At 39.2% G+C, this 14032-nt stretch overlaps 1 protein-coding gene across 1 annotated transcript in view; it reads left to right on the top strand.

The window, feature by feature from the left end:
* LOC109476484 overlaps positions 1-14032 on the top strand; it is a gene marked incomplete at its 3' end in the record, with an annotated part of 130748 nt that overhangs the window by 46535 nt on the left and 70181 nt on the right. Inside the window, exons 39-57 of the mRNA XM_019777420.1 lie at positions 254-486; positions 1240-1432; positions 1812-1985; positions 3416-3628; positions 4033-4233; positions 4753-4926; positions 5505-5723; positions 6014-6226; positions 7517-7690; positions 8125-8340; positions 8729-8926; positions 9405-9548; positions 10107-10210; positions 10410-10524; positions 11057-11251; positions 11842-12241; positions 12376-12536; positions 13018-13265; positions 13722-13876. Of these exons, the coding sequence (XP_019632979.1) occupies positions 254-486; positions 1240-1432; positions 1812-1985; positions 3416-3628; positions 4033-4233; positions 4753-4926; positions 5505-5723; positions 6014-6226; positions 7517-7690; positions 8125-8340; positions 8729-8926; positions 9405-9548; positions 10107-10210; positions 10410-10524; positions 11057-11251; positions 11842-12241; positions 12376-12536; positions 13018-13265; positions 13722-13876 (3730 nt within the window). The remainder of the gene's footprint in view (positions 1-253; positions 487-1239; positions 1433-1811; positions 1986-3415; positions 3629-4032; positions 4234-4752; positions 4927-5504; positions 5724-6013; positions 6227-7516; positions 7691-8124; positions 8341-8728; positions 8927-9404; positions 9549-10106; positions 10211-10409; positions 10525-11056; positions 11252-11841; positions 12242-12375; positions 12537-13017; positions 13266-13721; positions 13877-14032) is intronic.

The raw sequence follows: 14032 nt of genomic DNA, 5'->3' as shown, positions 1-14032 counted from the left end.
CTCCGCTCGGAGACCTTCTGCTCTGGAGCCATTACTGTAGACTGGTCCGCCCACCTTAAGGGCTCGAGAGTCTTTTACCTATTTGTACCCACCTAGATGTTTTATTTTAGATGTGTTTGTGTAATGTCGTGTGTCTGTGCTATGGGCCATTGAGCCTGAAATAAACAATAAATAAAATAAATAAATAAATCTGAATGGATTAAAGAAAATAACAGAAAAATGGTCTAAAATAACATGCCATTCTTTCCCTCAGGTTCCTGTGGATTAGACCTTGATTTTTCCTACCTTCCTGATGGAACCACCTGTGAAGTGAACCCAGCCTGCCATGGACTGGACTGTGTGGTGGACATGAACCTGCTGAACTACACCACAGTGTCAGCTGCTGCTGCTGTCAGCTTCGACTACTGTAACCTGCAGTTTAACATCCACATGGGCAACTGGAGTTACGCACTCAAACTCATGACATACACATGGGGACAAGTGCAGGTAAAGCAGCACGTCGGCAGAACGTATTGCACCTGCGCGAAACCCATAATGTATTGTGCATAGCACTTCGGCAGAACGTCAGGTTGTATTCGCTCATATATGGTTAGCATTTCAACAGTAGTTTCCAAATGTTGTGTCAGAAAAGATATCCTCTGCAACAGTGAAAATTCTGATGCAACGTTGACCAAAAATGCAACTAAAAACGCGAAAATCCAGGGTTCTGCGCAAGCGCAATACGTTCTGCCGACGTGCTAGGTAAAGCTATGCTCTTATTAAAGATCTCATGTGTTTAACTGAGTAGGCATTCCTAAACAATGTTGATATGATTAAATGATATAATGTACTAAATTAAATGTTTAAAACAAAGACAAGAAATCAAAGATTTCACACATACAAGAAATGTTTACAATCGGTACATTTTAAATTTCTTGTTTTATGTAATCAATAATTATTGCAAATTTATTGCAAATTTCACTGTCACCTCCTCCCAGGATCGAAAACGATCATTAAGAATGTGCCAAATTTGATTCAGGACTTAATTGTACTTGAAGAAGCAACAACTGAAGACCATACTACACACCTAGTCAACATTTATTCATTCATAAATGTTAGGTCAACTTCAACATACATGTAACCTGAACTAGCTGTGTTTACTTTGGCTACCAATACTATTCTCTATGGTTAGACAGCAAGGAAGATATTTTACTAATCGTTGTAAAACTGTATTCCTTTCTTTGACCATTTTTACCACAGGAAAAGAAGATTGGGGACGAACTAAAGCTGAAATACTCCATTGGGAAGAATGCCAGCCCTACTGTCTATGTGGTGAACTTTGAGGCCACCCTCTGTATCAACGTAACCTGCACAGAACCTGTCCAACTAATCAACAACTTGGAAATCCCCGAACCTGTCTGTAATGCCAGTCTAACTGACTCTCTTGGTGTTGGTAAGTATGGTATTATTTATTTACCTTTAGGCCACACCATTTGATTTATTGGTTTGCCAATTTTTGCAGAAAATATGAAAATTCAGGGCAAAGAAAAAATAAAAACAGGCCTAGGCATCTTATAATGCAATAACAGGAGCCATGAAGTCAACATATCAGGTTATTGTTTTGGGTTGCTGATCTGTGTGTTTATTTATCTAGACAGGGTAGGTTGACAGCACGTGTTGGTGAAGATTGACAGGCAGAATGACAGGTGACAGGTCTCAAAATCTGCCAGAAGCTAACAGGAGAAATTTGACATGGGAGAAACTTAGGAATCCAAAGATGCATACTTTACTTTGCCATTGTTTTTCTCATAAAAAACTTTTTTTTTTTACAGAGTCAGTTAGTGAGCTTGAGCAGTATGTCCAGGAAAATGGCCTGGCTGCCGGTGACGTGCTGCCTCCCACAGCCAGGGAAACTCTGCTGAACACACTTGGACTGACACACTTCTTTGAAGAGAAGCCTTGTACCAGACCAAAAGTGTTACAGGAGGGCTATGCAGGAAGAGAAAGTAAGATGTTAATAACAAGCCGCGATATAATTATGGAAAAACGTTTTAATTATGGACTCCCGCCCATAAATCCCAAACGCTTAACCCAACTGTCTTAATACTTTTTATGGTAATATATTAGGTGGTAATGAATATGCGGAAAGCGTTGATGAGTCCCTTGGGAATAGTCCAATTATACATAATTATACTATAATTATGTATAATTATACATAATGATTTTGGTATTATCTATAATTATACATAACCCTTAGGACCGTTATACATAATTATAGATAACCCTTTGGACCATTATACATAATTATACATAACAATTTGAATCATTATACATAATTATACATATTTATACATAATGTCTATGACCATTACATATAATTATACATAACCCCTGCACTTATATCATGCAGTTATCCATAACTTTGGGATTATACTTCCGAATAGAAGCACAGGGAGTCTTATTTGCAATGATTTCCATCCATACATGTACCTGTTTACAACTCAACTCAACTCAGTCAAACCTGCTCAAGCCAGCCACCCAGGGGACCGGAGAAAAATGGTCGGGTTGGACAGGTGGTCTGCTTGAAGTGGGTTTATTCTCCTGACTCACAACATGACTGAGAGTTAATTGTCTCCGATACGGCAGGTATCAGGTCCTAAACTTTACTGTTTCTGGCAAATAAAGCAATACAATTAAATGTATAGATAATTATGCTTACATTTTCAAAGGGAAACATGCTGTTTTTGCTCGTTTTCTTCTTCTTCTTCTTCTTTTTCCATTCCAAACAGGTCAATAACCTGGATCAGACGTCTGTCACCATGATAACTGGTGCTGTAGCATACACCCTGTAGTGTTGAGTTATATTATGTAGCAAGTGGCGAACAAATTCTTCTGCATGATTTTCTGCTGTTAACAGTTTCCCTACAGCCTAACCCAGTAACCAGTAGTCAGAAGGGTACTTAGTGTGCTAAAGGTTAATCTTGATGTAACATCATAAAATTCAGCACCAAGGACAGATGCAATTATTTTGACATAATAAGATAAAGAGCATTAGATATAAACTGAGATACAGACTGAGATTGCTTTTTGCATAAAGGAAGAAACTTAAGCACATCCCTCTCTTTCCACAACCTTTTACCTCCCCAACCAAAGTCAGGTACCCATTTTACACCAGGGTGGAGTGAGGGAAGGTGTGTAAAGTGCTTTTTCCAAGGGCACAATGTCTAGCCTGAGGAACGCATGGAATTAAACCCTTGATCTCATGTCTGCTTGCATTAGCAGTCAGCCATTAGACATCACATGACTGTAGTATTAACAATATTTAAGATATTGAACAGAAAGGGAGAGAGGGGGGAGAGAAAGAAAGTTAAAACATTTAAAAACATTTGGGATCTTTGCATTAGAAATAACAAGTATAATTTCAACTTTCTCACAGACTGTCCAGACATGAACAACCCCACCCTCCCTGATGCTGTGACCTGTGCTGTCCAGTCGGACTGTCTGGGGGTGTCCTGCTGTGTGGACATGGACCTACAGCTGCTGACCCTCACCACCACAGCAGCTGTCCAGCTGGACATCTGTAACTTCACCTTGAACCTGAGGATGGGCCAGTTGAACTTCCACCAAGTTCTGTTCCTCTATCAATGGGGTATGTTTATTTATAATTAGAACAATTGCTAGATTATTTTATATTGGGTAAATGGTGCTAAATAAAAGCATGGATTATGAACTTTGTCTTACAGGTACTTGTACAATTTCTTCCATGTATGGAAGTATTGTTTTGGGTGGGTTTGTCTGTGGGTTTGTGTGTCCAGACAGAGTAGGTTGCCAGCATGGGGGAACTTTAACAGGCAGAATGGCCGGAGGTCAAAAGGTTAGACACAGGAAATGGGGTTAACCAGCTGGAATTAGATGTTGACATGGGGGAATTCAGGTAGCCCAGGATTGCAGGAGCAACCATCCAACGCTAAGTCCAAACAGATTCTGTTCTAGTTCTGATTCAAGTAGTACTACATATTACTAATACCGTAAAACTCCTTTTCTGACCAATAGGAAGTGAAGTGACAATGAACATCAACGAAACCGTCATTGTGACCTACAGCATTAGGCAAGACGACGCAGAAAACCGTTTTGCCATCACGGTAAAGCTCACGCTAACCATCGATGGACAGGTGACGGCCCAGTTCCACCTCCTGAGGAACAGTTTCATGCCTCGTGCTGTCTGTGATCCCAACGCACCTATGACATCTCTCAGTAAGTCTTATCCACTGGATAATTCATTCCATTTGAGTTGATTTTGGGGGTAAAATGTGTTTTTGTATACAAAAATACAAACAAAAAGTGGCAACAGATAAATAACTAGTACCCTCTGATCTAAAAATCAAAAAAATTGACACAAGGAAATGTAGTGACTTTTCTAAAGCAGACTTTAAAACAGATTGATGCAGTTTCCACTCCAGCCTTCATCAGTGTGATTGACCAATCAGTAAGGAGAGATAACTTTTCAAGCACTGTGATTGGTTAAAAGTACTGAACGGTTTATCACACAGATGTCATGAGGGATAGATAATTTTACAGGCATTGTCATTGGTCAAAAGCAACAAACACACAGATTGCTAAGGGACTTTAGAGGCATTGTGATTGGTTGAAATAAATAAATAGTTTCTCACAAAGTTGGCAAGGGGAGAGGTGATTTTACAGACACTGTGATTGGTCAAAAGAAATAAACAGTTTATCACACAGATGGCTAAATGTCTTTCTATGCTATTCCAGGTGGGGAGGGTGAACGATCGATAGCAGGTTTCATCGAGGCCCTGAACATCACAGCTGACACTGTAGTGGGAGACTACGCCATTCTGGCGCTGCTGAGCTACAATGGGATAGCAGGGGTGTACGACCTGACCACAAGCTACACACCACCTGTAGTATCTGGGGGTTTTGCAGAAAGTAAGTACAATAAATTATGATAATCATTATATTTCCAATCCTACATATTAGATGACTGCACTTCCCTAGAAAAATTATTAATATGGATATAATTGTAATTCAGATAGAATACAATGTAGAGGACTAATACCACTTGATGTATAGGTTATGTAATTTAGCAATTGTTTAGCATATTTTGTTCTAACGTTATAGCAAACATGAAGAGAGAAATAAACTATTTTGTACAGAATTCATTTCTCCACCTTCCAACTGTAGACAAATTCATGTTTCTAATGCAACTACACAAATCTTTCATGATCACAAAAAATTAATCTGTTCCTTAATTTCTTCTATAACTAAAAAGCAAAAAGAGGTTGATGTTTTAAATCTTAGCTAAATGAACATGCATGAGATTTGAATTCGTGAATTTATCATTTTTGTCCACATTTAATATTTTGTTGTGACCTGTACCTGTGTAACAAAACATCATAATCATCATGTAACAAAAATATGCAATAAAGGTTTATTACAATTATGAATTTCTCATAAACTACATGTACAATGTATGTCTGAATATTTAGATTATTTGATCTACACAGGCTGCTCAGGTGTTGCATGGCCACAGCCGCCACCTGGCTACACCTGCCAGCTGACCAGCAGCACCTGTACGGGCATCACCTGCTACGGACAGGTGGATCTGGACCTGGTGACCTTCAACTCCAAAACCTGGATGGACTTTAACCCCTGTAACTACGAGCTGACTGTAGGAGTCAGTAATAAGGAGTACAGCTTTTCTCTGCTGCAGACATACAACTGGGGTTAGTAAAATTTCTTTTGAATCCAATTTTTGGCAAAGCCACAGGGGCAAGCCTAATACTAAAATTTGTTGTCAGTCTGCAGGCATTGTAGCTGACTTTAGGAGTCAGTAATTATGTCTACAGAATCTTCTTACTGCAGATATATAACTGGGGTTAGTAATATTACTTTTAAATGAAATTTTTGGTGATGCCTCAGCGGCGAGAGATTTTTGAATTATCAGAGGCAGGTACCACTATATGACATTGCAAATTAAAGTTTTAATAAGTTTTTATTCATTTTGCTTTTCCAGGTGAACAAAGAACAGTTGAATTTGGAACTGTCTTCAGACTGAACTATGCCATCGGCAAAGACGATGACAACAGCACGTTTGTGTTGGATTTCTCCCTGAGCATCTGCAAGGAAGCAAACGTCTCTCACTGCAGTGAGCTCGTCTTTCTGGAAGGAACCGAAGTTCCTCAGCCACCATGCTTCACACAAAACACCTGGACACCAACACAAGGAGGTAGGACGTAATTTTGGGGCACTAAAATTCTAGTAGTTACAAAATACCCCAAATTCTCAGAATTGACTCTGAATTATGTTTAATTATGACGCTTGAATTGCTGTGATTTTGGTTTGCTGCATATACAAATCATGGAATCTTAAAGGCATGATTTTGTTATACACAAAAGGCATGCAGAAGCGCACAGCCCCATTGTGATTCGGAACTGTGCTATTTAGAGTGCTGACATTGCACAAAGGAGCACAAGGGAGGGTTTATATGCCAACAGATGATAATTCTAGGAAGTAGAAAATGCATACTAGTACATGATAAAGTACCCACTAGTCGCATGCACAAAAAATGCCAATAGTACTCTTGAAAACTCTCTAAATACCTTTGGAATACATGTAATTTCAGAATGCACTGTGCCCATTAGGCCACACCAATTTATTTTCTTGGTTAACGGATTTTTGTAGAAAAAAAATGGAGCGGGCGGGCGAAAAAAAATAAAAATAAAAATTTGATACTACCTGCCATACAGCCATGTAGTGTGAAATCCAGACTGCTTATTAAGTTACGAAAATACTGGGAAAGAAACAAAAGGCAAGAGAGGATGTACCGTATTGTGTTTTATTTGCTATCCACACCATTGGGTTGATAATCTTTTCGTACACGAGCAAAATGCAGAAAACAAGTTTTAGCATGTTACTTCCAAGTTCCACCATCATCATATGTACTCTAAAACATGACACGAATGTTAACTCTCACAAGCAATTTTAACTTCAAAGGGGACAAAATTTATTCAATTTTACATGTACTGTACCTAGATTCTGCTTTGATCCAAAGTTCCAGCTTTCTCAAACAATTTAAGCTTCCGCCACAAATTTTGTCCGCCATGAGGCTCCCGCCATGCAGAACAAAACAAATGACTGAGCCAACATGGTTCCAGAACATCGCATCTGATTGGTCAGAAAGTAAAACAATCCACGATTGGCTACTTTACGTCATGTGACTATGTGTGCAGGAGCGCCTCTAGCGACATTGGTATGAACTGCAGCAATTTCATTGGGGTCTCCCTGTTCAGGGTATTACCGGCCTGTGGGGTCTAAACTATGACATTTTTTATTTTTATTTTCATTCGGCAAAAAAAGCAAGCGGCGAATCCGTTAACCAAGGAAATAAATTGGTGTGGCCTTAGATGAATACAATGTTGTTGATACAAGTTAGTCAAGAAGCTCTATGCTTTAATAAGCAACAAATTTCCAAATCGTGATTTGTATAATGTCTATAAACATTTTTTTTACAATCTAGGAGAGGCAATGTCATCTGCTGATGCCATGCTGTTCTTCCAAAATGCCGTGGCTGGCTCCCAGATTGTGTCGACTGTTTTCCGTGAGGCCACTATGAGGTACATGGGTCTAGTGGGTGTGTTTCCCGAAGGGGACACATGTACTGGCAACAGTTTGAGCTGGACTGGACAAAACTGTGAGTACTGCATAGGTTTTATTTTTTTTCATTGTTTACTTGTGTGTCCACATCTATTTGAATACAGTAGAGCCAAAATATGTAAAGGGGAAGATGGTGTAACCGCAGACTGACAGGAAGGTCAAATTGGAGGTGAAAATGTCGTCCCCACAGGCTTGGAGGAAGTGATTTTCTGTGCTGACAAATTACTAGATCTGTCCAAGGTGCTGAATTTCCTGCTGTTGATTTTCAGAGCCAAATATATCAGCAGAAAAGATTATTTGGCAAAAGGGACTTCCAATGTGTATCCAAAATACAAGAAAAAATTAATTGCATCATTGTAATCTTAACAAAATGAAGTTCAAGGGTTAACAAATGTTTTGTTTGTACCAGTTTGCCTTTTTAATTATTTAGTATGGTTTTGAGTCTATGTTATTTTGTATCTCTTACCCCAGTATGTGGAGACACTACCTTACCCACTCTGCCTGGTGACACCAGCTGTACAGTCAGTGAAGAGTGCTACAGGATGGACTGCTGCATGACCCTCGACCTCTGCTCCATCTGGGAGGTCAACCCAAGCTTCCATGTGGCCTTTGACCCCTGTACTTACAGCCTGTCTGTGGGGATGGGAACATGGACGTCTGACTTTAATTTGTACCAGTACACTTGGGGTGTGTTAATGATCTTCATTAAAAAAAATTAGGGCTATGAAGCAATGAAAAAAGGAATAGGTTATATATAACTTATTTCCTTCAGAGGCAGTGACATTTGCTAACTGTTGCTTGAATTGCATTTGTTGCCTGAATGCAATAAGGTTTTGTTTTAGGTGTGTTTGTTAATAAGTTGTGTGTCCGTAGTTATTTTGAATATTGTAGAGTCACTGGAAGTGAGGGGGAAATGATGTAACCACAGACAGGAAATGTTTAAGTAGAATACTAGTCATTCATCTAAAGTTTACCTGTCATGTTCATACATGTGTCTCTGATATACCTTTCTAAGAAAAAGTCTCTCATAGTTGCACTATCTAACTCTCTATTCCTTTTATATTGATTTCTGTAGGACAGAAAAAGACCCTGGCCATAGGGACTCTGCTATCCTTCAACTACAAGATCACAAAGTCAGATGAAGACAGTGCTTTTCTGATGGACTTTGCCTTCCAACTGTCCTGTGATGGAACAACTACAACCAAAAACATTGCCCTCATGGAGGGAACCAAAGTACCATACAAAACTGACTGTGAACAGGTGGTACTACCAGGTTGGTATAAGCTGCACGGTTTTGTACACTAGTCCAGAACATTTTGATGACTTCTAGGGCATGAAGTATTGTTTTGGGGTTTGAGCTGTGGGTCTGTTTGTATTTATGTATGGACAAAATAGGTTGGCTAAAGCTTCTATTGTATGCCTGTATTTATGTGTGATGAGGCCAGTGGTAAGTGACCCTGCCACTGGACCAAGAGGTTGGAAGTTCGAATCCCGCCTGTACGTTGTTGCTCACCTGACATCCACGCTACTGGAATGGGTCACAGTCCCTAGTAAGGGACATTAAACTGTGGTCCACTGTTCATTATACATACCAAAAAAGAGCTAAAAGGGAATCTTTCTGGTAGAATTAACCTGAAAATACATGTCCTCTCTGTCACAATCAGTGGGAGATTAGCTCTTCAGTGAGCTAAAACTGGATCAAGATCACTTTCTTTTTTTTTTGATATGACATATGACTATCTAATCTGCAGACACTGTGGAGGCCTTCCTGACTGAACAGGGTGGTCAGGTGGAGAAGGCTGGACAGGACTATGTGATGAGAGGTCTGGGACTAGTCGACACCTTCGCTGGACACAGCTGTAGTCATCCAACAGATGGCTGGACAGGACTGGACAGTGAGTAGTGTTTGTGTTTGCATGTGCGTTGAGTGACAGAATGTGGCCGGAGGGAATTCCCTAACCACAGACACAGGTGGTTACGTCCCAGAAGCTGGCTGGTGCTGCGTGCAAAAAGGAATACTATTTATATTATTAGACATAAACAGAAAAACTCAAGAAGAAATTCACAAAAACTCAGTAAATATCAAAGTAAATATTGTCTCCAATTTTTTTTCTATAATTCTTTAGTGTGTGTGTGTGTGTGTGTGTGTGCTTGTTCAGTGACAGAACATGGGTGGAGAGAATTTACTAATCACAGACTAAAAAGATGCTATACACAAGAGTGTATGGCATCTCTTGCCAGAAGTGGGCAATCAGGAAGATAACCTTACTGTACTCTGTTTGCTGGGCACCAGTGCAAATATGATCATGAATAGACATAAACAAATAAATTTACAATGACTAAAACAATAAATTCACTTATTTCTAAACCCCAAATATCTTATAGTGTCAAGACTACAATTTTTGTTACTGTTTCACAGAATTATAGTTATATTGAATCATCGTCTTCTCCAGGGTATCCAGAAAACATGCAGCTGCCATCCCTGCCTGACTTTGTCAACTGTGAGTTAACCGACACCTGGATTGGAGTCAGCTGCTGTGTGGACTTTGACCTCAAGGTAACCTTGAGAATTGTATTTTTAACCAATTAAAATAGCTTGAATCTTAAAAACTCAATCTTTCTTTTCCTAGATTCTGTTCTAGATGTGTAACTGTTTTCGTTTTTCTTTTTTACATGGATGATGCTTTTGTTTCTGTTACAGTACAGTTTTGGAATTTTGAAAATCTTGTCTAATTTTCTGGTTTTATTTACAACAGGTTGCAACCTACAGTACAGCTGTCATGTTGGCCTTTGACCCTTGCACCTTCACCTTGTCCGCCAGCCTTGGGGGGAAAAGTTTCACAGAACTGGACATGTACAGGTATACATGGGGTGAGTCTTCAGTAACATGATTTCTTTTAACCTTCTCCCTGCTGCCTAACCCCACAGCTGGTACAAATTTGGTGCCAGACAGCTATCTTAGCAGGCTGAAGGTTAATTATTGATGATTAATTATATTTATGACTAGAAATAGCTTATTTCATTCATCATAAGGTCATTTATGTTTATTTTTATATAAGTCTACATTCACTTTAGCTCTACAAAAATTACAATTTAATACCATTTTTTAATCAAAATATCTGATTGACAAAGAAAAGAAGTTACTGGGTAAGAAATTTTGTTTAGATAAATTACTACTTTTTAATGCTTTCAAATTTGTGGGATTGATGCTAGGTAGGTGAAGTCTGAAGGTGACCCTGCAAGCACAAGTTGTGTAATACCAGATTGAACTACATCGTACAATCCCTTTTGCCACACCTTTAACACAATCACAAAAGCCTGCAAAGATGTCGTAACTTTGAAAATCATGGAAAACAGAATACTTTCTAGAAGTCTAAAATCACAGATTTCTTTTTTTTTTCAGGAACTGAGGAGAGCCTAACAGTTGGTCATGAGATTCAGCTCAACTACACCATAAACTACAACAAGGACACACAGGAGTACACGCTGAGTTTCTCAGTCACCACATGTGTGGACTCCTGTACCGCCCCCCTCCCCATCTTCTCACAAACAACCATCAGTCTCCCTACCTGTATGGACCAAGTCCCTGTGCTTCCAGGTAGGTCCATGAAGAACGAAACTTTTAACTTGATAACAACTTTAGAAGGTAAAAAGTTACATACATACTACTTCACGGTATTAATAATAAAGTACCAAGTCATATGTGTTAGAGAAGTCATCGGTACTCTTGAAAACTCTCTGAATACCCTCTTAAGAATCCCAGAATGCGCCCTGTATATGGCTGAATAAAATGTGATCAATACAATCAGTGGGTAAAAATATATGCTAAGAGAGCTTGTTCAAAGGCAGACAGTAAATGACAGTAAAATCCACCCTAAATTGTGTAATGATTTCTACATTGGTGATTGCTATATATATAATTCTAGTCCTTGGTGCTGATTGGCTATTGCTATTCGAGTCCTTGGTGCTGATTGGTAAATGGTGTCACTGCCCATGGTGCTGAATGGTAATAGCTATCTTTGTCCTTGGTGCTAATTGGTGATTAGTATCCCTGTCCTTGGTGCTAATTGGTGATTACTATCCCTGTCCTTGGTGCTGATTGGTGAATGGTATCCCTGTCCTTGGTGCTGATTGGTCATAGTGATTTATTTAAACGGATGACTAATAGAGACTGTGTCTTTTTTACAGGAGCTGGAACCATCCAGAATTTGGTCACACAGTACGGAAACAACCTTGGCGATGCCGCCCTCCAGCCTGCCTACAGATACTGGGGTGTCTTTGACGACCTTTACCCCCTTGACCCCTGTGTAGTTCCTGCATCATCAACTTCATGTGACCTTGACCTCACGACCTTGAACCTCCCCGACACGTACCAGTATTCCCTCCGCGACTCCTGTACAGGGATTGAGACCTGTGTGGAATGTGACCTTCAGGTTGTACAGAGGTCGTCTAGGGTGGCTGTCAATGTTGATGGTTGTGCAATGACTATGACCTTCACCTTTGCGACCTTGACTAAAGTTGTCAGGTTGTATGAAGTTGTGTGGGACCAGGAACAAGTGTGGCTTGTTGGAACTCTCTACCAGATCAAGTAAGTTTCTTTATCTTGGACAGTTACCATAGTTATGAGTCCTCATTATGTAAAAAAAAGAAAAGTCTGTCCCGTAGCCTTAACTGTCTAAAATAACTTTAAAATTTGTAATAAAATGTTACTCTCTGTTTCAGGTACACCATTTCAAACGACATCGCAGCTGGTAACTACCAGATTGACCTTGAGGTCGTGACCTGCCTTGACCCTGACAGCTGTCAGTCCTGTGGTCATGTGATGCAGAACTCTGTCTTCCCCAAACCAACATGTGACTCTGATGCAAGCTGTGAACTAGACCGTAAGTGTTGACTGATGGATATTCTTTGTATATCAAAGTTCTTTCTTAAAGTTTACGAACAAAAGAGTTTGCAAGCCAACTTTTTGGTGCCTGTCTAAATCTTCTTCATAACTTTGTAAGCTATGTCTTTCCTCCTTGAAATCTATTTGACTTCTTAAGTCCTTTTAGCAGAACTTTTATTAAACACTTAAATGTATTGATGTTTACGTTTTACAAGTAATTACATTACAAATTTTAATTTAAAAATGCAGGAATAACACTTCAGAGAATTTTTAAGTTTGCACATTTCTGCTATTTCCCCATCAATCATTTCTAAATTTGATTTTAAGTATCTGACTTATCATTCTTACGAGAAAATGTAATGATTTTCATTTTCCTACTAGATTCATTAGTAGTCACTGTCTATGTATATTACAAAATTAATGTGTTCCAAAGGGCACTTGTCTTGTAAAATTACTCCCCAAATCCTTTTTCTTCTCAGCATCCAACCCAGGGCAAACCTTCACAGCATACCTGGGGAGTTTTCCGTCAGATGTAACAGCCGACGTTGCTGCCACGGGGCTAGAAAACGTGTTCCGTTGTCAGGGAGTTCCTGACATGATCATGGAATCCTGCAGCACCCCTCCTGTAGACACACCCACATGTGACTGGAACCCTGCACTTAGTGATGGCTGTTACTACACTAGTGACTGTAGTGGGGTCACTTGTTGTATTGACTTCAACTACCAGGTAAATATAAAGTCAACCATTTCTTAACCCTTTTTCTGCTAAGGTAGCATTTTATGCCATTTGTATTGTGAGGGGGAAGTAGCATGATTCAAGTAACATCTTTTGCCAAATTGTCATCTCTAAGGCTACTATAAAATGCTATTCAACATCATTGTCTAGTATTGTAAGACATTTAAAGGCTCTTGAAGACTCTTTGCAGAATGTACACATTGTTAACATTACAGAAAAAGTGGAATTTTTTTAGTCTTTAATCATTTCTGTAAAAGAAGTCGAACCTGGCAAGATACAGTTTTAAGCCAGCATTTAGACTACAGTTTTCAAAATGTTATTTTGTTCCTCATTCTTAGCCTTTTTCGTGTTACTTGTAAATATGGCCTTCAGGAAAGAATTTGCAATACATTTGTAACTTATAAATCCTATAAAAAGTTCTGTTTTTTGTTTCTCCTTTTAATGTAGATCATCACTAGGGGTCTGGATGTTCATTTTGACATTGATGAGTGCACGTACAGTATAACAGTGGAGGTCGGCAGTGAGACCATCACTCATCTCTTCTGGGACTTTGCCTGGGGTGAAGAACAGGCTCAGAGACTCGGAAAAGCCTTCTACATCAGGTATTTAATACTGTCTACATTGTACACTTTAACCTTTTGTGAATACAATGCATATTCCAGTAAAATCTTTGCATGGACAACATATACATTAAATGCTGTTTGGAACATTGAAAAAAAAACAGTACATCTTGGATATCTACTATCCATTCCGTTGAA

The sequence above is a fragment of the Branchiostoma belcheri genome, unplaced genomic scaffold (genome assembly GCF_001625305.1).
Source record: "Branchiostoma belcheri isolate BF01 breed outbred unplaced genomic scaffold, Haploidv18h27 scaffold38, whole genome shotgun sequence".
Taxonomy (NCBI): Eukaryota; Metazoa; Chordata; class Leptocardii; order Amphioxiformes; family Branchiostomatidae; genus Branchiostoma; species Branchiostoma belcheri.
Note: the sequence above shows the minus strand (reverse complement) of the source record. Positions and strands in the feature narration are given on the sequence as shown.